At 45.1% G+C, this 27674-nt stretch overlaps 1 protein-coding gene across 1 annotated transcript in view; it reads left to right on the plus strand.

Annotated features, from left to right (window-relative positions):
* The first annotated feature begins 669 nt into the window (after window positions 1-669).
* The window catches only part of dlgap2a (discs, large (Drosophila) homolog-associated protein 2a), a 51702-nt gene continuing 24697 nt past the window's right edge, over window positions 670-27674 (plus strand). Inside the window, exons 1-4 of the mRNA XM_082955637.1 lie at window positions 670-1820; window positions 13551-13762; window positions 22889-22957; window positions 26673-26862. Of these exons, the coding sequence (XP_082811763.1) occupies window positions 738-1820; window positions 13551-13762; window positions 22889-22957; window positions 26673-26862 (1554 nt within the window). The 5' untranslated portion in view covers window positions 670-737. The remainder of the gene's footprint in view (window positions 1821-13550; window positions 13763-22888; window positions 22958-26672; window positions 26863-27674) is intronic.

The raw sequence follows: 27674 nt of genomic DNA on the forward strand, positions 1-27674 counted from the left end.
GTGCAATTAGAGTGAAATAATGGTGGTGGGTTGTCTAAATAGAGAAAAGCTTTCCTCTGATTAAGTTAAATGCGGTAGCGAGGTGGGCTGGGATGTCCGCCTTTGGAGACAGATCAAAGAGAATGTGGTTTTCATCTAGTGATGCGGCCGCGGTGGGGGCCAAACACTGCCCGTCCACTGATGCACCTCAAAGCGCTCTCGTCAGGGCTTTGACGGATGACATCGCCGCTCCAGAATGATAGGCTATTATTTCACTTTGCATTGGATAAATGGCAATGCTAGCTCCTACCTGTCCCCCTCACCTTCCCTCGCCTCGCAGCCTGGCACCAACAGACAGACAGGGGAGGGAGTTGGGAATAAGAGGCCTGAGCTCTGTGGGACTGTGCCATTTTGTGATCATACTTTCTCGTTTTCCACCTTGTTGTTCTGGGTGACTGAGGACAATGTGCTGCTGTAGTGACAATGACATTTGATAAGCAGCTTATTTAATAATGTCTCTCTCTCTCTCTCTCTTGCTCTCTCTCTCTCACACACACACACACACACACACACACACACACACACACACACACACACACACACACACACACACACACACACACACACACACACACACACACACACACACACACACACACACACACACACACACACACACACACACAGACCAGCAGTATTCATGGTCTCCCTCTCAGCACTTCGATGAAGAAAGCAACTCCCCTCCTCCACCCAGGAACATGAAGGCTCTGTCGGGCGGGCGGCCCAGCCAGCTCCAGATCACCTCGGCTCACACCTGCGGCCTGGCCGACTGCGAACACTCCCTGGACCACCATGACTCTCGCACCCCCTCTTACCTCCTCAGCCCCACAGAGAGCTGTCCCATGGAGCACCGCCGCTGCTCCCCCCATAGCTCCATCCACTCTGAGTGCATGGCAATGCCCGTCTCCGTCTCCATGGCCAACACAGACCACTCCATCTCCAGCAGCACCTTTCCCAGGATGCATTACAGTTCCCACCACGACAGCAGCGTGTCACGGGACAGTGGTGGTGGCGGAGGAGGTGGTGGCGGTGGATCACGGGATCGAGATGAGTGTGGCTCGTCGCACGGCGGCAGCGGTAAAATGAACAGAATCCCGGCCAACCTGCTGGACCAGTTTGAGAAGCAGCTTCCGTTACATCGCGACGGCTTCCACACACTGCAGTACCAGAAGACGCACACCACCACCACGGAGCAGCGCAACGAGAGCCCCGGGAGGATCCGACACCTGGTCCACTCTGTCCAGAAGCTCTTCACCAAGTCCCACTCCCTGGAGGGCTCGTCCAAGATGAACGGCACCAAGGGGGACTCACACCGGGAAGGCTCCCACCACCACCATCCCAACCACCATGGACACCACAAACACAGCAAGCGCAGCAAGAGCAAAGAGCGTAAGTCATCAGACAGCAGCGGTAAGCAGCGCTCCGGGGTGGCGGGCTGGTGGAGCTCGGACGATAACCTGGACAGTGACAGTACATACCGGACGCCCAGCATCATGTCCCGCCAACAGGTGGACCACATCAGCCACTGCTACCCCGACTCTGTCCACAGCCACTACGGGGACCTGTCGCTCAAGACCTCCAAGAGCAACAACGATGTGAAGTGTTCCGCGTGTGAGAGCGTGGCCATGGCTCCTGAAGGGAAGTTCATGAAGAGGAGCTCCTGGTCAACGCTGACTGTCAGCCAGGCCAAGGAGGCCTACAGGAAGTCTTCCCTCAACCTGGAGAAACCCATGACACCCACAGACCTCAAGCCCAACCTCAGGCCCTGCCACTATCTACAGGTGAGTCACTCGTATAATCCTAGTATGTCCGTTACTGGAGCCATGTTGCTGGAACCACAGTAATGTTATAGATATGCAGAGAGATGGATGGGATTGGTAGCGAAGCAGACAGATATGTACAGTACGGATAGACATAGGTCCGCTGGTAGGCTGATTTAGTGAAGCTATTGAAGAGAGGATTTATTGTCATTAGCAATCAGTGTCGAACCGAAGACCAGCTAGGCTACATGCTAACACTTAGAAACACTGCAAACAATGAGGCTCATTGATTAGCACTCATCTCAGTAAGCCTGCCGTTAACATGACATTCCATTGTATCAGAGGCTTATATTCAACAGACAGTGAGTCCAGACAGAGTTACTATGATGTTGTTTGTCTCAGCTGGACTTCTGATAGTTCTGAGATATAATCACTTGTATTTCCCTGTCCAGGATATGAATCACCTGTCAGGGGATCAGCAGGGTAGTAGCAGTGAAAGGGACGGCACAGTGGGAGCGAATCAATTACTGTATCAATGAATGACACCAGTGACAAGTCGGGAGTGCAAAGAAAAGACTCAGGATCAATGCCGATTTGAGCTTGTTGTCGTGCTGTTTCTCCAAGTTATCAGTTGGTCTGTATCGGTGTGGGAGAGCACTTAGTTCACGGCCAGGATCCGCTTTGTGGGAAACCCTGGTGGATTGTGGGGAACGGCATTAAGATCAATTCAAAGGGAATCAGCATGTTTGTAGTTGATGGTCCAGAGGTTTTATGTTGGGGTTGTTGTAGTAAAGGGTAGGCCATTTGCTTGGGAATGGCAAGTCCCTTACCAACTGCACTCTGAAATAACTATGTATATCAAACAATGGTATTTGTGTATGATGAATCAATATCAAAGCTCTTAAGACAATGAAAAGTACATGTTTTACAGTAAGCATGCAACCCATGAGGTATGATCTGCTGATAATCTCAGGGAACTTTGAGTGGGCTACTGCCTGGAGCTAAAACCATGTGAACTCCTCAACACTCAGAGAAACACTCCTCAGGGACTCTCCATGAAGTGGAATGTGGTGTAACTGTTAGATGCTGTCTTAAATGGACAAAAGGTACATTACTCAACCCACCCACCATTCTAATGGGGAGTCCGGCATTGTATCTGACTATTAGCTGACGTAAACAGGAAAACGGGAGCATGAGGTCTGTGACTAATTCCAAGCAACTGTATATAAAACACTTTTAAAGGTGATGAACTCCAAACAACGTTGGGGCCTTAGAACCTCTACTCTCTTATCTCTCTAAGTGTACTAAGCTCTCTCTGAGACAATGATGATAGGAGACGGTAATGTAATCTTCATCTGATCATTAAATGGGGTGTCTGAACATCCATAAACACGTTGGTTGTTCTATAAATAGCCCGACCCGTTCTATTGGTTCTCTGCCGCAGGGCTATTTTGAGTCTCGGTTGTCAATCGGCCACGGGTGACGCATTTCCCCTGGGGGATTGGTGCCCTCTCTCAGAGGTGAGCTAGCTACCAGGGAGACAGGGGGAAATAAACAGACTATTCTGGTCTCTGGCTGGCTGACTGGCTGTCTGACTGTCTGTCTCTATCTCTCTCCCTTTCCTTATCAACAGGAGCAGTGAGTCAGGCAGATAGAATAATGTTCTTGTCTAACAACTCAAACTTTAGGCAACATCCTGTTGCTGTTCTGCTTTGTTTTCCTATTTCGGTTTTAGGGTGCAATCCTATAGATTAAATGCGGAAGACAAATTTCAGATGAAGGCATTCAGTTGTGCAACTGACTATGCATCCCCTTTTCCTTTCCCCAAAAAGATAGTTGTTGTTGTTTGCTGTTGTGGGAGGTGGGGTGTTTGTGGCACTCATTATGGTTTGATGTGCCAGCAAGAGTATTATAGTTTTGGGTTTTTAATTATTACATTTTTTTAATACATTTCTTAAAACTTTTATTAGAAATTCGGTTAGTTTCAGTTAGTTTGCAGACTTGATTTACTAGTTTTATTCCGTTTAAGTTTGATAATAGCATATTATATTTTGCTTTTATTTTATTTTATTTCAGTGTTAGGAACAGAAAGTGGCCTATGCGTGGGAGGCTAGTCTTGTGGACTTGCCAGACTCAATGAATAACTGAACCAAAGCTTTGTCTCTTTTTTTATACTCATTGGAATGAGGCAGGTTTCTGCTCATTTAAAGCCAGGGGGGGAAGTAAGCCGGTACGGTCCGGTACAGTGTAGGCCTATTGGCAAAAGAGATAGTGACGGTACGTTGTACCGGTAAAACATGAGCCTATCTCTATAATTAAAACAAAGATTAAAAGTAAACTGCTATTATACCGCCTGGCAGCCGCTTGAGAAATGAGCGAATGGACTTAAGAACGGATGGTATGAACTCCAAAATGCTGTGTATACTAAAATGCGGTGTGGTTCGAGGGGAACACAAACATTTTGAGAAAGTAGAGATCACTAGTCGGGACCGAAACATGCGCGGACACCCGTGCATACAACAATCTATTCAGGTTACAAGTTTGCCTAATGACAATCAACGAATGTCATTACACTTTTTGGTGTTTTAATAGATGCCCCTTTTCATTCATTAAATGACAGGTGCAAAGTGCACTGTTTTAGATGCTGGAATTATTTAAGAGTGGATGACTGTGCGCAGGTAGCCTGCTTTTTGAAGTGATTTGTTTGACAATCAATGAAAACATCATGCCTGGTTGTGTTCATGCCACATTATAAGGTAATACATTTTTACAGTTAAATGACATGGCTTTACTATTAGACCCATACATTTTTACAGTTAAATGACATGGCTTTACTATTAGGCCCAAACATTTTTACAGTTAAATGACATGGCTTTACTATTAGACCCATACATTTTTACAGTTAAATGACATGGCCTTACTATTAGGCCCATACATTTTTACAGTTAAATGACTTGGCTTTACTATTAGGCCCATACATTTTTACAGTTAAATGACATGGCTTTACTATTAGGCCCATACATTTTTACAGTTAAATGACATGGCTTTACTATTAGGCCCATACATTTTTACAGTTAAATGACATGGCTTTACTATTAGGCCCATACATTTTTACAGTTAAATGACATGGCTTTACTGTTAGGCCCATACATTTTTACAGTTAAATGACATGGCTTTACTGTTAGGCCCATACCTTTTTTTCACACATTTTCACATATAGGAACATCAACTCAAATGTTATTTGTCACATGCAGCGAATACAACAGGTGTAGACTTTACTGTGAAACGCTTACTTACGAACACTTTCCCAATAATGCAGAGTTAAAAAGTAAGAAAGGAAATAAAAAAAGGAAATAGTAACACACCAAAATACCACACCGGGAAAAAAATGGTATCTACTTTCACCCAGGTCTAAAGCACACTCCTAAAGTCTGTTGTCCTCGGGAAGAGGTTGCCGTTTGCATTGTCAACGTGCAGCTAGCTGGTGGCTGTCTCACTTTGTCTTTTTACTTTAATTGTTTGAATGCTTCTTGTGGATGCTGTTCAGGTGAACTTTCAAGTTGGTAGGGGTTTTCCCTTTGATCTCCATGCCACGCCTGTACCATTTTCTAACACAACAATACATTTACTTTTGTCTCTCACAGCAATGTCGTCAAAATAATAATAAGGCGGCCAAAGGAAGTGTTGGCTTTGGGGATGACCAGTGAAATATACCTGCTGGAGCGTGTGCTACAGGTTGGTGTTGCTATGGTGACCAGTGAGCTGAGATAAGGCCGGGTTTACCTAGCAAAGACTTATAGATGACCTGGAGCCAGTGGGTTTGACGACGAATATGTAGTGAGGGCCAGCCAACGAGAGCATATAGGGCGCAGTGGTGGGTAGTACAGTATATGGACAAAATGGATGGCACTGTGATAGACTACATCCAGTTTGCTGAGTCGAGTGTTGGAGGCTATTTTGTAAATGGCATTGCTGAAGTCAAGGATCGGTAGGATTATCAGTTTTACGAGAATATGTTTGGCAGCATGAGTGAAGGAGGCTTTGTTGCAAAATAGGAAGCCAATTCTAGATTTAATTTTGGATTGGAGATGCTTAATGTGAGTCTGGAAGGAGAGTTTACAGTCTAATCAGACACTTAGGTATTTGTAGTTGTCCACGTATTCTAAGTCAGAACCGTCCAGAGTAGTGATGCTAGTCGGGCGGGCAGGTGCAGGCAGAAATCGGTTGAAGAGCATGCATTTAGTTTTACTAGCATTTAAATGCAGTTGGAGGCCACGGAAGGAGTATTGTATGGCATTGAAGCTCGTTTGGAGGTTTGTTAACACAGTGTCCAAAGAAGGGCCAGATGTATGCAGAATGGTGTCATCTGCGTAGAGGTGGATCAGAGAATCGCCAACAGCAAGAGTGACATCATTGATATATACAGAGAAAATGGTCGGCCCGAGAATTGAACCCTGTGGCACCCCCATAGAGACTGCCAGAGGTCCGGACAACAGGCCCTCCGATTTGACACACTGAACTCTATCTGAGAAGTAGTTGGTGAACCAGGCGAGGCAGTCATTGTAGAAGCCAAGGCTATTGAGTCTGCCGATAAGAATGCGATGATTGACAGAGTCTAAAGCCTTGGCCAGGTCGATGAAGACGGCTGCACAGTACTGTCCTTTATCGATGGCGGTTATGATATCATTTAGGACCTTGAGCATGGCTGAGGTGCACCCATGACCAGCTCGGAAACCAGATTGCATAGTGGAGAAGGTACGGTGGGATTAGAAATGGTCGGTGATCTGTTTGTTAACTTGGCTTTCGAAGATTTTAGAAAGGCAGGGTAGGATGGATATAGGTTTATAAGAGTTTGGATCTAGAGTGTCTCCCCCTTTGAAGAGGGGGATGACCGCGGCAGGTTTCCAATCTTTAGGGATCTCAGACGATACGAAAGAGAGTTTGAACAGGCTAGTAATAGGGGTTGCAACAATTTCGGCGGATCATTTTAGAAAGAGAGGGTCCAGATTGTCTAGCCCAGCTGATTTGTAGGGATCCAGATTTTGCAGCTCGTTAGTGTGCAGAGGACAGGACAGAGATAGAGTACAGTTGGCTTCTTCCTGAAATTACAAATGTTGGGAATCATATGTGGCATCAACCATCGCTCTCTCTCTGGCAGACTGATTACACAAATTAGTCCCAATTACCCTGCCATGAACCCATTCCCACACACACACACACACACACACACACACACACACACACACAGGCCCTCGTTAGTACCTGTTGGGGAGGAACAGCAGGTTTGATTTAGATGCAGTAACGTGACAGTGACAATGCAATTAAGCCCTGGACGTGACCAGCTTACCTGACCAAGATACAGATTTACTACCGACTGCTGCTCTTGGCACACTGCTCGGCCAAAATGCCACAACACAATATCTTTGTTTACGGTTTGTCTTAGTCTTGATTAATTCACTTTCACCATTTAACACAACTCTCTTTTCCTTCCAGAAGAGTACAAAGCAAGGATTAGGCTTTGATAGGTTTGCTGATAAGGCAATGCGGCAGGATTTAATAAACCAATGAACTGCCATGTTGACTTGCCAAAGGTGGATCGTTCAGAGTGAGAAAGCCTGTGATTAAAGGCAGAGTGAAGTTGCAGCACTGCAGAAATCACAGAGTTTCTCTCTGTGAGGGTGAACCAGACAGACAAAATAAACCCACATCATCAGAGATGGGCTATAGCCTCGCTCGAAAGCCTTACACTCAAAGGAGGGCATAGGTTAAAAAAATAATAATAAAATACCTTTATAGCTGAAGTGCATTCGGAAAGTATTCAGACCCCTTCCCTTTTTCCACATTTTGTTACGTTACAGTCTTGTTCTAAAATGTATACAAATATTTTTTTTCTCATCAATCTACACACATTAATGACAAAGCGAAAACAGGTTTTTAGAATTTTTAGCTAAATTATTAAAAATACACAAACTGAAATACCTTATTTACATAAGTATTCAGACCCTATGAGACTCTAAATTGAGCTCAGGTGCATCCTGTTTCTATTGTTCATCCTTGTGATGCTTATACAACTTGATGTAGTGGAAAGACACACCTGTCTATATAAAGTCCCACAGTTGACAGTGTATGTCAGAGCAAAAACCAAGACAGGTCGAAGGAATTGTTGGTAGATCTCCGAGACAGGATTGTGTCGAGGCAAAGATCTCAGGAAGGGTACCAAAAAAATTGGGCAGCATTGAAGGTCCCCAAGAACACAATGGCCTCTATCATTCTTAAATGGAAGAAGTTTGGAACCACCCAGACTCTTCCACCCGGCCAAACTGAGCAATGGAGAAGGGCCTTGGTCAGGGAAGTGACCAAGAACCTGATAGTCACTCTGACAGAGAACCAAAGTCCCTCTGTGGAGATGAGAGAACCTTCCAGAAGAACAACCATTTCTGCAGCACTCTACCAATCAGGCCATTATGGTATAGTTGCCAGATGGCCACTCCTCAGTAAAAGGAACATGACAGCCCGCTTGAAGTTTGCCAAAAGGCACTTAAAGGACTCTCAGACCATGAGAAACAAGATTCTCTGGTCTGATGAAACCAAGATTGAACGCTGTAGCCTGAATGCAAAGTGTTACGTCTGGAGGAAACCTGGCACCATCCCTACGGTGAAGCATGTTGGTGGCTGCATCATGCTGTGGGGATGTTTTTCAGCGGCAGGGACTGGGAGACTAGTCAGGATCAAGGGAAAGATGAACGGATTAAAGTACAGAGAGATCCTTGATGAAAGCCTGCTCCAGAGCGCTCAGGACCTCAGACTGGGGCGAAGGTTCACCTTCCAACGGGACAACGACCCTAAGCACACAGCCAAGACAATGCAGGCGTGGCTTCAGGTGGCCAAGCCAGAGCCTAGATTATAACCCGATCGAAATCTCTGGAGAGACCTGAAAATAGCTGTGCAGCGACACTCTCCATCCAACCTGACAGAGGTTGAGAGGATCTGCAAAGAAGAATGGGAGAAACTCCCCAAATACAGGTGGGACAAGCTTGTAGCGTCATACCCAAGAAGACTCAAGGCTGTAATCGCTGCCAAAGGTGCTTAAACAAAGTACTGAGTGAAGGGTCTGAATACTTGTGTAAAGGTGATATTTACGTTTTTTCTGAGGTAGTAAGGTATAGAGACCCCAGCCTTCATTGCCCTGACAACGGAGTCCAACAACCTTATGACGGGAGAGAAGACCATTAGCTGCAGCCTACCAGGCAGTGAGACCCAGACCCAGGACCATCCAATACATAACCCAGACCAAGAAACACAGAAAGAGAGAGGTAGAGCAAGGTAGTCTGAGAGAGAGAGCCAGAACGGGAGGGGAGATCAAAAAAATAACACCCCTCGCTAAAACACACTGAATCATTCTCTTCCCACAATCCTCTCTGAAGAAATGATGGAGTGGGGAGGGATTATCACTGATTGAGGTGTTTAGCGACGTCGTGCCAGGGAAGCCAGGTCTTTCCCCCTTTCTACTCTGGCTGGGTCCTGTTTTAATGGCGCTGACTTATGTTCCTAGCGGGAGATGACCTGAGTGGAACGGAGCTGCAGAGTTAATCAATGAAATGCACTGCAGGAGCAGCAGCAGGGCCTACAGCCTACAGCCCATCCCCCTGGGGAGGCCTATGGGGCAGGAGCAAGGCTGAGAGCGCAGGCCTGGAAATGCACATTCAGTACAAGCCATTCACATATTATCTGGAGAACTGGACTAGAATTTAGAATGTATAGTCTATCCTATTAGGACAGGATCAAGGCTGAGACCTGAGGCCACATACAGGTGAACGCCCAAACATAGTCTGGGAGAGGAGATAGACTGTAGCTACTGTATATCTCAGAATGTGTCCTTTTTCTGCCTCTCGTGTTTTGCCGTCATGTCTAGTTTGTAGTGGCTCTCCTCACTTGAGTAAATTTATTACATTCTGCCCATAGATAACTAAGTACACATTCTAGTATATTCTATCATGTTGCAAGCAGCATGAACCATTTGGACCACGACTGTGTAGATTTGTATGTTCTCTTCCTCCATGCAAACAGCCCTGTGCTGTGTGTGTATTCATTAGGATGGGAGACACAGAGATGTCTGGTTCGCTGTCTCTACACGGGGGGGGGGGGGGGGGGGAATCCACCCGTCTATCTAGTTTATTAGCAAATCCCAAATTAAACAAATCTCACCACAGTGTATGGCTGTCCTCTGGCGCTCCTTCCTTAATTAGACGTCTAAAAATATCTAACTCCTTGAAGACTTAATTAACCCATCGACTCTGGTGAGCGTTCAATGTGTGTGTGTGTGTGTGTGTGTGTGTGTGTGTGTGTGTGTGTGTGTGTGTTTTGGACCAGACGTCCTCACAAGCGTATTAAAACAAGAACAATTTAGATAAGTGGGGACATTTTTCCGGTTTTTAGGGTTAGAATTAGGGATAGGAGTTAGGGTTAGGGGTTAAGATTAGAGTTAGGTTAATGGGAATAAATAGTTTGGACCACACAAGGATAGTACAACAAACGGTGTGTGTGTGTGTGTGTGTGTGTGTGTGTGTGTGTGTGTGTGTGTGTGTGTGTGTGTGTGTGTGTGTGTGTGTGTGTGTGTGTCGTCTGAAGGATATAAAATGATAACTCCCTTGGTATGTGTGTGTGGCCCAGTTTTGCTTATTTGTGTGGCATCATCATGGCACATTTTGCAAGCCCCTTACTCTGGAGTCATAATATTATGAATTTCTGCCATAGAGCGCTGTGGTCCCACGGGCCTTATGACTTTCAACACACAAGCCCTATTAACTACAGCCAGCTCTCTACTGTCAGATCATTGGTAAGCCAAGCTCATCGCCAAGCTAGGGACCCTGGGACTGAACCCCTCCCTCTGCAACTGAATCCTGGACTTCGTGACGGGCCGGCCCTAGGTGCTGAGGGTAGGCAACAACCCCTCCGTCACGCTGACCTTCAACATTGGGACTCCTCTGGGGTGTATGCTTAGTCCCGTCCTGTACTCCCTGTTCACCGACAACTGCGTGACCACGCATGACTCCAACACCATCATCAAGTTTGCTGACAACACGACGGTGATAGGCCTAATCACAGACAACAATGAGTCAGTCTAGAGGGCTCCCGAGTGGCGCAGCAGTCTAAGGCACTGCATCTCAGTACTAGAGGTGTCACTACAGACCCTTGTTCAATTACAGGCTGTATCACAACCAGCAATGATTGGGAGTCCCATAGGGCGGCGCACAATTGGCCCAGCGTCATCCGGGGTAGGCCATCATTGTAAAATAAGAATTTGTTCTTAACTGACTTGCCAAGTTAAATAAAGGTTCATTTTGAGACTTAGCAGTGTGGTGTCAGGACAACAGCCTCTCCCTCAACATCAGTAAGACCAAGGAGCTGCTCGTGGACTATAGGAGAAAGAGGGTGCGCCCCAATCCACATCGATGGGACTGTTGTGGAGTGGTTCGAGAGCTTCAAGTGACTTGGCGTCCACATTTCTAAGAACTTAACATGGTCCACACACACAGTCGTGAAGAGGGCACGGCAGTGCCTCTTCCCCCTCAGGAGGCTGAAAAGATTTGGTATGGGCCCTCAGATCCTCAAAAAGTTCTACAGCTGCACTATCGAGAACCTCTTGACTGGCTGCATCAATGCTTGGTATGGCAAATACATCGCAAAGCCTTACAGAGGGTGGTTCGGACAGCCCAATACATCACTGGGGCCAAGCTCCCTGCCATCCAGGACCTCTACATCAGGCCGTGTCAGAGGAAGGCCCGAAAAATTGCCAAACACTCCAGCCACCCAGGCCATAGACTGTTCACTCTGCTACCGTCCGGAAAATGGTACTGGAGCATCGGCTGTTATAGTTGCGGTAATTGAACTCTGCTGTACTTGAAGTAAAGCAAAACTGTGATAGAGAGGGCTCTATTGTAACAAACCTAACACAATACCAAAAATATAAAGAGATCGAGGGAATGTCCACTCACCGTTATACTGCTCGCAAATGTAATGTTTTATAAACAGCATGGAACCATCTTACAGATCATATTTGCACTTCTCCAGAAATAGCAGACGAATTTACCAATGGACGGTGTATCTTTCTAATAAGTTAAATTACATGGGGGGAAACCAATCATAGATTTTTTTCTAAATACGAGATTCCTCGGCACAAAAAGCACATCTCTCTTTCCATGGGCACTGTGCTTCATGGCTGGATAGGCTGTACTTGCGCTCTCTAAATTCATGCCTTTATCAACTGCGTTACCGTTAAGACCTGCTTTTTGTGGGTCTTAAAATGGCCCATTAGCGCTGTAAAATGGCCCATTAGCGCTGCATGAAATAGTCACTTTTGCGCTTGTTTTTAAGGACAAACCTCAAATATTGCCACCCCTCCCCCTCAGTGCAAGCGAGCTGATGTTAGACAGGTAAATTACCGAACCTGGTGTTAGGGCTGGAAAATGTCAGTGCCAGACGAAATTGCTAACTAACGTGCGTATGACACTTGCACCGCCTTTCTGCCAGCCGAAAATAGAGCCCAGAGAGAGGAAGAGAGAGAGAGAGAGAGACTTTAGTGCTAACTTCTTTATTTAACGAGCCTGTGATATTTAAATGAGTTTGTAAACAGCATGATGTCATCAGTTCGATTAAATTAACCCCTAGCCGTTTGTCCAGCAGCTTCAAATAGTTTCCACAACCTTTCAACAACTGCCATTATACAAACAGAACACCAGAATATGATACTTTTGTGTTAGGCTTAGGATTTTAGTTTGATCTTTTGAATTTCAGAAGGGTTTTTGTAACAAATAGACCCTCAATTACTCTGTATATTTTTGAAGTAATTATATTGAATTAAACCCAATTCTATTTTATTCAACTGAACTAGAACAGTTCTCTTGCATGGTTTATTTACTGCTCATAGACGTCTTGCGTCAGGAAGTAAACCATCCCTCAGGAATGTCAAACAGTGTTACCGCTGCTCTGCTGTGGTTTATCAGGCAACATGTAACACTCTGAAAGCAGGAGACACCACATCTCTGATGCTGCTCTCACATTCAATATTGAAGAGCCTTATGATGTGTAATGCAACCTTGGGTAAACACAGCACGATCACACTGCACGTACCTCGCTTTAAGTTTCAATCTGGGAACAGATTGCAGTCAAGGGAACAAGTCTGAGTCAGAAAACATCTTGCCAATGGGGATGATGCCATGCAAGAGCCTTGTCTCAGCTGCAAATGTCTTACTAGCTATAGAGAGAGAATGATAACAGAATGTTACAAGTGATGTACTGTACCTATCTTTGCCTGAGCTGTGGTTAAATGTGACTGTGGATGAATCTCCTATTTAGTTTGATCCGCTATGATCCCACTCTCACCACCTTCATTTTACCAATAAACATGATCGAGGACAGTCTGCTTTACACTACGGCTGAGCCAATAGCCACATTGAGAAAACAACAACTCTCCTGACATACCAAAACCAAACAGCTAATGGCTAACTGTTTTCAGGTCTATGTAACAATATCCACAGTTTAAAGATAAACTGTACCTACCTACAGTAACTACTGTACCATGTAGGTAAGTACATGTTACTGCAAGTCGGACCAAAGAAACTTTGAGGTAAACCTGTGTATCTATAGTACTCTTACTATAATTACATTACAGTATCTTCTACAATCTTACTACTTCTGTTACAGGGTAACCAACCCTTCTCTCTAACCCTCTCTCTATCTCCCGCCCCGCAGGTACCTCAGGATGAGTGGAGTGGTTACCCAGGGGGAGGTAAGGACGATGAGATCCCCTGTCGGAGGATGAGGAGCAGCAGTTACGTCAAAGCCATGGGTGATGAGGAGAGTGGAGAGTCTGACTCCAGCCCCAAGACCTCCCCCGTGAAGACGGTCCGGCCAGACGCCCTGGTCAAGTCTGTCATGCAGAGACCACTCCTAGACTCCCAGAGGTAGGCCATGTAAAGTATCCTAGCATGTGTAACTGAGTTAAGAACGTGCCGTAAGCTCACTCCACAGCTAGCTTGAAATGTCGCGGATGGAGCCATCCAAATCGGTACCTTTTGGGTGCCTCAACCTGATGGAACGTTGTCAAGGAGGGCGGTCACGTATGTTGCGAAGCAGAAGATCACTGGTTCGAGCCCAGTATGGGGCAGTCAGACATGGGAGGAAGCTAAGCTGTTAGCGGCACACTGACCCCCATTACACATGAAATGCCAAAGGTTTGATCCTAGATCTGTGGTTAATAAGGGCAACTTCTAGAACTTGTAGAAATACCAAATGAATTAATAAATTAATCAGATTTCATTTCTATAGCAAAAAGTTTTTAGTGTCATTGTTTATAAAGCTTTGTTAAGTGTGTGCACTGGAGGCATAAAATGAATGAATGCTGGAAAGGATTAGATAGGCCATGATGCAGACACAATCACAGAAACGAAGTTAGGATGATGATGGCATGACGTTAGAACAAATGCAGCAGATTAACATGAAATTAGATTACAATACTTGTCCTTTGGATGAGACGAGCAAAATTCTAACACACTAACAATGGCGCAAGCAAAAACATATCCTAGATAGATGATTCAATAAGAGGGGCAAGAGTGCTGCCGTTTGCCTTTTTACATACTCTGTTGGAAGGCAATGTCGTTATTGGATTATAAAACTGCATATTGTAGTTCTCTTTTTCTTTACATTAAAGTCAGTGAGGAAAATTAAAACCAAAACGATCCAATGTTGTTATTTCCATAGAAATGTCTCCCCATTACAAATCTGGTTTCAGAATAGTTTTAGAGCCTTGAATTAATTACACATAGTGTTTAAAGGGGCGCACAGGTTATTTCCTCTGTGTCTACTTCTACATGAAAAAATACTATAGTATACTATGGTATAATACTATAATATTCACTGAAATGTTTTTGCGGACTTTACAGTACTGTAGTATTTACAATTACTGTAGTATTTACTGTTAAATATAGTAGAAATACTGTAGTAAAAGAACTATAGTATTTACTATGGTAATTAATATAGTGCAGATTGTATACTGTAGTATTTACTGTAGTGTTTTTGCAGACTGTACTATACTGTAGTATTTATTGTAGTGTTTTTTCAGATTGTAGTATACTGTAGTGTTTATGATAGGGTTTTTGCAGACATTACTGTAGTAGTTACTATAGTGTTTTTGTTTTATTATCTTTGACATAGAAGTGGTGGCTTTCTCCTTCAGGAAACCTACTGGAGAAATACTAAACGAGCAAATTTTCCATAACCTGTTGGTAGGTAGGACTGGGGTTTGAACGGATAATAATATATTCTAGAACCTGTATAGAACACAATATGGTCCATACTTGGCATGCAGGTTTCTCACTTATGGGTGGCACAAATTGGTATATGGGGGAGGGGAATGGACAGGGTATATGGAAATGAAATACTGTATAATTTACTATAGTTAAAAAAGTGTAGTGTTTTTGCAGACTGTAGTGTTACATTTGATTAGATTTTTGCCCCTCTTTTCGTGTTATCGAATTACAATCTTGTCTCATCGTTGCAACTCCCCAACGGGCTCGGGAGAGGTGAAGGTCGCGCTGCTTCTTAACACCCGCTCACTTAACCCCGGAAGCCAGCTGCACCAATGTGTCGGATGAAACACCGCTCAACTGACGACTGAAGTCAGCTTGCAGGCATACGGCCCGCCACAAGGAGTTGCTAGAGTGCGATGAGCCAAGTAAAGCCCATCCGGTCACACCCTCCCCTAATCCGGACGACGCTGCGCCAATTGTGCGTCGCCCTATGGGATTCCCAGGCACGGCCAGTTCTGACACAGCCTGGGATCAAACCCAAGGCTGTAGTGATGCTGCACCACTTGGGAGGCCCCGGACTGTAGTGTTTTAGCGGACATTTACTGTAATATTTTTTTGTAGATAATACTTCAGTATTTACTTTAGTATTCTACAAAATTCTATAGTAAGTACTACACATGAATGAGGGGTACTACAGTATGTAGTAGAATAATCTACAGTATTCTACAATTTACTATAGAATTCTATAGTAAGTACTGTAGTATTCTATTGTAAACTGTAGTATTTTTTCATATGAGCTGTTTCTTGTCCTTGTATGGTTTGTTAATTGTCCTTGTCAATGGCTGCTGTGTTTGCCCAGTGTTTCTCCCATTTCCTTGTTACCGCACTTCCTCACCTTCACCCCTGGGGCACTCTCATATATCATTCATATCCTTGTCAATTTAGGTCACAGAGCAGTGGCAGAGTTATATTGCAATAAAAGCATAGTCATTTTATGAGATCCTGTGGTAGTTCAAAGGTGGATCTCAGTGTAAAATCCATCTCCCATAGACGTTCAGTCTAAATGGTTTTAGAGTTTTGTCTTGAATAAAAGGTGTTCTTCATTGTGTCAGTGCAGGTATGAGAAAGTCACTATTCTCTGAGCCACAGCTATAGTTTATTCTTTATTGCGTTTTTAATTTAAGCATTATATCAGACATAAATACATTAAATTGTACTTGGCGAGTCCATCTTTCCCTGATGTAATTGTTAATGTAGCGCCACTGTCTGCCAGTGCAAGCATCCTTTCATTCTTCCTCAAAGGCCACTCGTCTCTCTTTGTTCATGGTTGAATATGGAAACAGTAATAACAGGAGAGTTCAGGAGTCCATTGTATTAATGTGCCATTGTAAAACCCTCCTCCCAGACCAGCACTTTCAGAACCTCGTATTTCTGTCTGCCTATTCTATTCTGCTGTGTCAGTCAGTACGACACCGTGACTGACATGTGCTGGACTCTATCAATGTACTATTAGATTAATTATTTTCTTGGCACTCGCATAACAGGCTGCTTTGTGCTAGCACAGTCTTCTATTTGGAAAGGGGGAATGTTTTGTCAGTGATATTTTGGCATACCAAAAATTCTATATTTCTTCTTGGTCATTTGATTGACACCCTTAAACTTAACAGCAAAAGTGCCAGTATAGAGATTGATGTAACATGATGTCAAAGTTGTGTTGTTAATACAGTGTGAAACCTGTTGCCATAGGTAAATGCAAACGTGCCTGTTGTAATTCTTGTCATTGTAACGGCCGTCGTCAAAATGAGACCAAGGTGCAGCGGAGGATGTGTTCATCATGAATAATTTTAATGGACCGAATGAACACTTCACAAAAATCAACCAAAAACGACCAGTAACAGTTCTGTCAGGTGTAACAAAACTAAACAGGAAATATTCACCCACAAAACCCAAAGGAAAAACAGGCTGCCTAAGTATGACTCCCAATCAGCAAAAACGATGTTCCTGATTGGGAGCCATACCCGGCCGAAACAAAGCAATCCCAAACATAGAAAAGCAGACATAGAATGCCCACCCAAATCACACCCTGACCAAACCTTAATAGAGACATAAAAAGGATCTCTCAGGTCAGGGCGTGACAGTCATGGAGATTCTATGTATCTCTATCCATTTCTACGGTGCTTGTGGTATCCCTGCTGTACTGCCGCATCAGCTCTATGTTGGTCTTGATCCAGTTATGCCTACCTCGCTCTGTATGACTGTGGTGTGTTTCTCTCCTCCCCAACCCCTGCATGCTGCAGCAGCTCTACTCATTACCATTCAACACTGGTTGCTAAATTACCGTTAGGGTACAGCAAGGCTTTTTCCTGGAAAATATTGACATCACAGCAAGTGTAGCAAACACTATCCCTTAGTACTCACACCACTGTCAGCATGACACAATTAAAATGAGTTACCCAGGATTCTGGGGTGTTAATTACATTTCATTTACACTGCTTGTTTGTTTTTTTTGCAAAGGATTATTATTATTTTGTCTGATAACAAGTTGAAATGAATTTTGAACGGTTTAAAAGTCCTCTGTGGGCGTATATGTCGTTGACGTGTGAAAGCACGTCAGTGCGATTGGACACGCACTCACGCAGTACTACACAATGCAGAGGTTTATTATATTATGTGATGATAGTGGCTTTGCTAATGCCCTTCATCTGCCTATGATCCAAAACCAGTAGCTATGAAAACAACACAGTTTTGGGATTTGGGTACTAAGAATTACACTCCATTAAGAATGCCACTAAAAAGGGAGTGATTTAGAAGATGGAGCAGCAGATATCCATTACACGTATTATGCTCTGAGGGTCTCTCTGGATAATGCCTCTCTCAGCAGTTAGTCCAGGAGCCTGCTGCTTTTAGTGAAAGAGGAATATCTATATGGATCATTTTATGTTGCCCGGCCCCGTGCCCTGCCTCAGAGTCCATTGACAACACAAGTATGGAGACAGTTGATGAAGTTCCTCCTGTATTCACTGTAGACAGTGTTGGGCTACCTCAGCATGTTAGTGTTGGGCTACCTGGTTCAGGCCAGGCTGAAGAATGCCTGCTGTGGAGGCCTTTACTTCATGACTGAATGGACTTAGTAATATTCTCTTTGTCTTACCATGTCTTCCTGTGACACGCCAGGACTGCTCCGGTATTGCCTGTCTGTCTATTGCATCTATTGAAGTTTGAGCCTCACCTCTGGGCCCAGTAGTTTTGGCTGTAAAAGGGCACAAGGCGAGACCCAGATGCAGACACAGGAGGCAGATGGTTAGAGTCCAAGATGTTTATTAACAATCTTTAATTGGTAGGCAAGAGAATAGTCGTGGACAGGCGAAAGGTCAAAACCAGTTCAGCGATCCAGAGGTATAGAATGGCAGGCAGGCTCGAAGTCAGGGCAGGCAGAATGGTCAGGCAGGCAGGAATGGAGTCCAGAAACATGCAAAGGTCAAAACCGGGTGGACTAGTAGACAAGCAGGAGCACGGGAAAAACCACACTGGTTGATTTGAACATACAAGACGAACTGGCACAGAGAGACAGGAAACACAGGGATAAATACACTGAGGAAAATAAGCGACACCTGGAGGGGGTGGAGACAATCACAAGGACAGGTGAAAGATCAGGGTGTGACAGGCTGACCTTGAGGCCCAGAGTTTTGCCTGGTAAGGTCACATGGTCAGTAAAACTCCTGGCTCTACTAATTTCCCTTTTAATTGTACATGTTAATTTTGACTAATTAGGAACTCAAAAGAGACTTTATATCTTAGTTGTTTTAGACCCGGGCTTGTGCCATACTTTTGATCTCTGCCATTGCTCAAAAAAATGTCCCGATTTGGCTGTAGTATGGGGCTCCATGCTTGAGTGGTACTGCTGATCTGAGTGGTAATGCTGATCTGAGTGGTAATGCTTATCTGAGTGGCAATGCTGATCTGAGTGGCACTGCTGATCTGAGTGGTAATGCTGATCTGAGTGGTAATGCTGATCTGAGTGGCAATGCTGATCTGAGTGGCACTGCTGATTTGAGTGGCACTGCTTATCTGAGTGGTACTGCTGATCTGAGTGGTAATGCTTATCTGAGTGGCACTGCTGATCCGAGTGGTACTCCTTACCTGAGTAGTAATGCTTATCTGAGTGGCACTGCTGATCTGAGTGGCACTGCTGATCTGAGTGGCACTGCTGATCTGAGTGGTACTGTTGATCTGAGTGGCACTGCTGATCTGAGTGGCACTGTTGATCTGAGTGGTACTGTTGATCTGAGTGGTAACGATGATCTGAGTGGTAATGCTGATCTGAGTGGTAATGCTGTTCTGAGTGGTAATGCTGATCTGAGTGGTAATGCTGATCTGAGTGGTAATGCTGATCTGAGTGGTAATGCTGATCTGAATGGTAATGCTGATCTGAGTGGTAATGCTGATCTGAGTGGTACTGCTGATCTGAGTAGTAATGCTGATCTGAGTGGCACTGCTGATCTGAGTGGCACTGCTGATCTGAGTGGCACCTGACATGAAAGCTCTCATAATATCATGGCTCACTGCTTGTTTGGACTGAATTGGATTGGATTTGAGGCACCTGTGTGAGTGAGCAAGGTTGGATTTCTGTTCCCACTTGAAGCAATTTCCTCTCCCTCGGGGTCGCGGTGGGTGTAAATTTGACGGCAGAGGTTCCTGTAGCTAATTGTGTTAAAGTGAGAACAGCCTTTGGTTTGTGTTACCTCCCTCTCATAGCTGACAGGGTGGCTCTTTATCCACTTTCTCACCAATAAAGAATCCATCACCATCAACAAGCCTGTCTCTAGGCCGTTCAGCTGAAACGCCCCACCACAAGAGGGGACTGATGTTTTAATTAATAATAATTCACCCCCCCACAAAGGTGCCTTGGGGTCCCAAGCTGTAGGTTGTAGACTAAGATAAATGAATGTAATTTGTATCGGATTTCACGCCGCGATACAAGGGACTAGCAAAACTCTTTTAAGGGATGTATTATTGGTGATGATATAGGACTGGAAAGGCATTTAAATAAAGCATCACTGCATAGCAGGAAAAGTTAATGAGTCAATCAGGCATGGTACACATAGCGCTTGATAGAGGAGCACTCCCCACTCATTGGAGAGAGGCACACTTTCTCTAATGGCTGCCTTCTCATTGGGAATGGGGGGGGGGGGGGGGGGACAAGATCTACACCACGCAAAAATCAATCCCAGCTATTTGAGGCAGGTTTTAAAATAACTCAGTTTTTTTTTTCTCCAAATTATGATTAGCCTCTTGAGTAGCATTCGTAATGAATTAAAATGAACATGCATGAAGCATTCGTTAGTTACTGATGTGACATAAGGCAATTAGTCATTCGGATTGCGGATCATATGAACGCTTGTTTGTCACATCTTATTGTCGGAGAGAAATCCCATTCCATTGATTAGTTGCTGTTTGAGACACTGATTCGTTGTTTGTTGAGCTGTTCCCATAAGACTTCTACTATATACAGTAGATATGTGTGGTACTTTCCCTCATAGTTAAAGTCATTGTTGCCTTTAAGGGTACAGTCATTATGGACTATAATATCCCTTTCATACATTTTAGTCACTTACAGGAGGAATTAGGGTTAAGTGCCTTGCTCAAGGGCACATTAACACATTTTTCACCTAGTCTGGTCAGGGATTCGAACCAGCGACCTTTCGGTTACTGGCCCAACGCTTTTAACCGAGCTACAGCCTCTACAGGCAGAATTCTTCAGCCTGGCTTGAACCAGGTAGGCCAACACTGCAACACCAACATGCGGGTAGTCTACAGTGAATAGACAGACCAAAATCCCACTATTTAACCATGGCAGATTTTTTTTATACCAGCTTTCTGGAATATCTGAAAGGGGTAGGGGTAAAAAACATAGTCAATTAAAACCCACCTAAAGATCTAGTCATGATTCCTGCATTTTCCCAGACCCTGTAACCAAAATACAGGTTTCCGGTCTGTGTGAATGGTTCTTAAAAACAGTGGTAAATAAGGGGCTGTTTGAAAATGGGTCATGTAAACATTGCCTTATATTTTTTTTGCCATGTACCTGTTATTTATCTCTTACTGTATGTTCATGATGGGGATGATGATGATAATGGCTAATCATAATTAGACGCTGATGATTATAATGGATTTATAATGTGGCTTAAACCCATCTGTAGGCCCCTCTGACTTCCTTACTGTCTCCTGACCCCTTGTCTTCCGGGGTCGAGGCTAAACTTCACTACTCATTATCTTCAGTCCCACGGACAGTAAACAGTCAGACAGTGGTTATTTTCTATTGGGCTTTGCTGTTAGTTCTGGTTGTCTGGGATGCTGTCCTTCCTGTTATAGAGCAGACACATTTCCCAGAAGTTATAATGCCTAGTGTGTGCCTATTGCCCTCATCTGTTCACCCTCAAGGTTTAATGCACTCTCTTTCTCTCCCCCTCACTTCCTTTTACTCTCCCTCCCTCTCTCTCTCTCTGGAGTTCATTCTCCAGCTTTATAACACACTATCTTTCTCCTAGCTGCAGTATTCTCCCTCTCCTTTGTACTCTTACATATGACTTTTCCCTCTCTCTCTCTCTCTCTCGCCGTTTTGGTAGAACGCAGCACAATGACTTTATCTAAAAAGCATCTTTGTTTAACCACTGAAAGAATACACAAGGTCCCAGTCACAGCCAGCATGAAAGGCAGGCAGAGAAAGTGAGAAGGGAGGTAGAGATTCACGTCATATCATAGTTTCATATTTGTCACCAATGGGAAGTGCATTAGCAACACTTAGAGACATTAAAGGCAAATGTGCAGGGGTAAAAAAAATTATGAAGAGTTGCCTTTTTGTGAAGCAGATTGTCTAAGCTCTGTCGACTATACTAGTCATTTTTACGCCGTGGCTGTGGGGATGGGTGAAGTAATGCACATTATCTCCGTCAGTCAATGTGCTGCGGTTTCATCTGATGTTGTCAGCTAAAAGCTGGAGCTGCTTTCATTGTTCATGGATGGAACTTTAAGTTGTATTTTACTCCTCAGTTACGCACAATTAATCTGCCGTAGGAAAATAACTTTTTTTATTCAAGACGAGATCCTCTGTCTTTTAATTGGGTGTGTTTTACACTTCATGGGTAAATGAGCCATGGCCTACTTATCATTGCTGATGATCTTAAGACTCATTTTGTTTTTGAATTGTACCACTGTGTGCACCTTACGTTAAAGCTAAAAGTCATCATAATTGGATACCCCCATGATGTCTAGTGTGTCTGTCTGTGTGTTATACAGACACCGAGCAATAGTTCGGCCCCTGAGCAAGGCAGTTAACCCACTGTTCCCCGGGCGCCAAAGACGTGGATGTCGATTAAGGCAGCCCCCTCCTGCACCTCTCTGATTCAGAGGGGTTGGGTTAAATGCGAAAGACAAATTTCAGTTGTGCAACTGACTAGGTATCCCCCTTTCACTTTCCCAATAACATGAGGTACTGTCTGCCATGAAGCACCATTTACTGACACCACTCTGTCAGTCTACACCTTTTACCATCTTCCACATGGCCATTAGTTGCTGTTACGGTGGTCAGTTTGTCCATAAACATGTTCTTGTATCACCCTAATGTTTGCTGCACTTTGGTGAACATCACAGGCAAACATTTGATGTCTCCACAAACATACAAATTCAGAATCCATTGATGTTGCACTGTGATCTCAGTCCCACCCGCATCCATTGACTCCCCCAGCAGTGGACATAGTAACATTGCTTCTTCTCTGCCCACAGCTCTTACCGGGTGGATAAAATGAACAGTGACGTGCGGAACTACATCACCAATTTTGCTGCAGACTTAAGGTGTGTACAAGCACAGTGTTCTCCCTCTCTTTCTCCTACCTCCCCCTCGCTCTCTGGTGCTGCCATGTTGCGGTGGTCAGGCTGAAAAGCCAGCTGGCACTGAGCCCCGCTGACAGACTCAATATGGACACCTCATACAGCAAACACTCACTCCTAGTCAATGGCAAGTCAGCCAGTGTCACGATCGTCGTTGTAATCATACTCAGACCAAGGCGCAGCGTACGTAGAGTTCCACATCTTTATTAAATGAAACTCACAAAAACAATAAAGAGCAATGAACACGTGAAGCTATGAAGTGCTCACAGGCAACTCCACATAAACAAGATCCCACAAACACAGGTGGAAAAAATAACCACTTAAATATGATACCCAATTAGAGACAACGATTACCAGCTGCCTCTAATTGGGAATCATACAAATCACCAACATAGAAATAGTAACCTAGAACCCCACATAGAAATAAACTAGAATACCCCCCCAGTCACGCCCTGACCTACTTCACTATAGAGAAACAATGGCTCTCTATGGTCAGGGCGTGACAGTACCCCCCCCCCCCCCCCCCCCCCCAAAAGGTGCGGACTCTGGCAGCAAAACCAAAAAACCAAATAGGTAGGGTAGGGGGGTGATTAGTGTCGGTGGTGGCTCTGGTACTGGACGAAGTACCGCTCATCCCGCGGATCCACCAGCATCAGGGGCGGCTCTGGTGTGGGACAAAGAACCCGCTCAGCTCGCAGATCCACCATCTTTGGTGGTGGCTCTGGTGCGGACCGAAGAAACCGTTCATCCCACGGATCCAGCCATGGACCCAGGCAGAACACTGTGCCTGGACTGGATCTCGATGCCGAGGAAGACTCCTGCCAAGGAGCGGGACTGGACACCAGCCCTGGCCTGGACATCGGTGCAGAGGAAGACTCCTGCCATGGAACGGGACGCCGCGTCTGGACATCGGCGCCGAGGAAGACTCCGGCAATGGAGCAGGACTGGACGCCGTGCTTGGACTGGGCATCAGCGCAGAGGGAGGCTCCTGTCCTGGAGCAGGACTGGATGCCGTAGCTGAACTGAACACCGGCGCAGAAGAAGACTCCGGCCATGGAGCAGGACTGGGCATCGACGCAGGGGAAGGCTCCGGCCTTGGAGCTGGACTGGACACCGTGCCTGGACTGGGCATTGGCGCAGAGGGAGGCTCCTGCCCTGGAGCAGGACTGGACGCCTTGCCTGGAAGCTCCAGACCATTGACCCCCGCTAGAGGTTCCGGACCGTTGACCATCGCTGGAGGTTCCGGACTGTGAAGGCGCACTGGAGGCCTGGTGCGTGGAGCTGGCACAGGACGCACTGGGCTGTGGAGTCGCACTGGAGACCTGGTGCGTAGAACCGGCATCAATGGTACCGGTTCGATGACACACTGGAGCTGGCACAGGACACACTGGACTGGGGACACGCATTTCAGGGCGAGTGAGTGGAAGAGACACAGGACGTACCGGACTGGGGAGGCACACTGGAGGCCAGATACGTGAAACCGGTGCAGCTGACACCAGACTGGTGTCACGCTCCTCAGCACACCCACGCTGCAGCTCTCTCATCACCACCACCACCTCTCTGGAATCTTTCAGCGAGTTCCTCCTTCGACTCCCTGATGGTCTCTGGCTCATTCCTCGGCTCCGCTGACCACCCCGTGTGCCCCCCAAAACATTCGGGCTGTCTTTTGGGCTGTCTTTGAGGCCGCGAACCCCGGCGTCGTCTCGGTCCTCCCTTCTCTCCCTGCGTTTGCCGCCAAGGAAGGCAATCCTGTCCTGCCAGGATCCCTTCCCATCCAAGATCTCCTCCTAAGTCCAGGATACCTTCTCCTCCTGGACACGCTGCTTGGTCCTGATGTGGTGGGATCTTCTGTCACGATCGTCGTTGTAATCATACTCAGACCAAGGTGCAGTGTACGTAGAGTTCCACATCTTTATTAAATGAAACTCACAAAAACAATAAAGCGCACCGAACACGTGAAGCTATGGCGTGCTCACAGGCAACTCCACATAACCAAGATCCCACAAACACAGGTGGAAAAATAACTACTTAAATATGATCCCCAATTAGAGACAACGATTACCAGCTCCCTCTAATTGGGAATCATACAAATCTCCAACATAGAAATAGTAACCTAGAACCCCACATAGAAATAATCAACTAGAATACCCCCCAGTCACGCCCTGACCTACTTCACCATAGAGAAACAATGGCTCTCTGTGGTCAGGGCGTGACAGCCAGGCCAATCTCCTATTTCTCTTGCCATGCCGCCAAGCCATACAGCATCGTAGAACACAACAAAGGCTCTGTCTAACCTACATGGGCTCTTAGCTATATTGACAACACGGATTTGGTTCTGTCTTTAACTGCCATTGAATGTATCAGTGGTAGCTGGTCTTGACCGGTGACTAATCTCTGTTTTTAATCGTATATTAGTTAGTTTAACTGAGCCTCTGCACCTGAATCCACTTCTTTCCTAGGCTCATCTCTGGATGTCGTCTCACTCAGGGATAACCTGCCATACAGTGTGTGAATGATTGATATAGTCTATGAACGCTGTATACATGTAAAAGGTCCATCTCTGACAGTTCTTGAGGGAGTGGCAGGATTTTAATCACACTGGCATTAGTCACACTAAAAAATACCAATTTTTGTTCCTACACAAAGTCTTGAAAACTGCTTACTCGTCCCTATCTGACATTAGGTGTACTTATTTTGTATTCCTATGCTTTCCTCACCTACCTGTTCTCTTTCCATCTCTTCCTCCATCTGTCTATTTGCACTTAACATGTCATGCTAGCAGTTGTCACGTCCTGACCATAGTAAGTTGTTATTTTCTATGGTAGAGTAGGTCAGGGCGTGACAGGGGGTGTTTGTCTGTTTTTGTATTTCTATGTTCAGTTTCTAGTTTTGTATTTCTATGTTGGTGTTGTTTGGGTTGATCTCCAATCGGAGGCAGCTGATCCTCGTTACCTCTAATTGGAGGTCATATTTATGTTGATGTTTGTCCCACCTGTGTTTGTGGGTGATTAATTTTGAGTAATGTGTTTTCCTCTCTGTTTCACGGTTTGTTGTTTTTTTGTATTTCTAGTATTTGGTGTATTGCATTTCAGTTTCACGTTAAATAAAATATGTGGAACTACGAACACGCTGCATTTTGGTCCGATCATTCTGACAGCAGTCCTAGTCCAACCTCTCTGTGACTCCGTGACTAAAGGCTATTTTGCCCTTCTGGGGAAGCACATTTAATTGACCTGGCTGACTCTCCTGCTCTCTCAGAAATTCTTGCTCTGCTTGCTAACTAGCTCCTAATTAGCATTTACCTAATCTTCAAGCGTTGATTGAATGTTTCAGCACAATAGCAAATCGAATTGCCATTTCGAGGACACTGTTGAGCACAGCAATGGTTTAGTGGGGTGAGGAAGATCCACCTCTCCTGTGGAATGCAATGTCATAATCAGTCTCAGTCTGAAGTTCAGTTCGCCCAGAGGATGTCTGCCATGAAGTTAATAACACTTCAGTTTTTTCCTCAATGTAACAACTGTGTCAAATTACTTGTTTATTAGTCAAACTATTAAGCTCATTTCTACGGCACCTTGATGACTATTGTCTTTATTTCTCTCTGTGTGTCTCTATCGCTCTCTCTCTCTGTCGTTTCTCCCTCTCTGTCGTATCTCTCTCGCTCTCTCTCTCCATTCAGTCAGAACTACCACTTGCAGACCTCAAGAGACATGCACCCCCACCACCGCAGCATGGCCCTGGAGCCCTCCACCAACTACAAATCCCAGCAGCCACCTCTCCCAGCAGCCCAGTTCCGCTCCAGGAACCAGAGCTACATGCGGGCGGTCAGCACTCTCAGCCAGGCCAGCTGTGTTAGCCAGGTCAGCCAGGTGAGTATCTGGCCTATAACAATGATATGTCCAGGATATTGTCATTGTCTTATGTCAGATATCGCGGCGGCCGTCTGCCCTGACTCTGGCTCCTGTCAATGGATTTCGCGTTCTTTCTCTCTTCCTTTATTCAATGCTGTCTTTAACCTCCCTTAGATCCAGGTACTTTGATCTTATACCATGGCATTGTTGAATACTCGTTTCTGATTGGCTAGAAGGGCACTTTAGAATGGACATTAAATCCATTTTAATGTGTACAAGCCAAATGGAGTATGTTATGTCTCTGGTTTATATTCATTTAAGATCTAAATCTCTCTCTTAAAGTCGGGGTGTATTGATTTGTCCGAAGTCTTAAAAGCTCAACCTCTCTCCCCCTAATTCTCTGGGTCTATCTCTGCCTCCACGGCACCTTGCTGAGGTTATTACAAGATAATACATCTTTCAATAGAACAGGATCTTTATCTCTGATTTTAAAGATTGCCAAATAGCAATGGCGAGATAGAATCGGACCATTTCATTTTCCCTAAATTGATATCTTTAAATCACAAGATGCATATCTGTCTGAGGATAATAAGATTGCCAAATAATGGTTCTGTCGAGGTCAGGACTCACATTCTCTCAGGGGATCCAGAGGGAACTAACACTCATACAGTATGCTATGCCACTACAGAATATGACCTTGAATTCCTCCAATCCTTTAAAAATGTCATCATAGATCTAGCTTACAGAATGCATAATGTGAGCTACTGCGGCAAACTGAAGAAACTGAGAAAAACAACAACAAGCAAAGAACATTGTCCTGCTGAGCAACT

The sequence above is a fragment of the Salmo salar genome, chromosome 09 (genome assembly GCF_965601325.2).
Source record: "Salmo salar chromosome 09, fSalSal1, whole genome shotgun sequence".
NCBI lineage: Eukaryota > Metazoa > Chordata > Actinopteri > Salmoniformes > Salmonidae > Salmo > Salmo salar.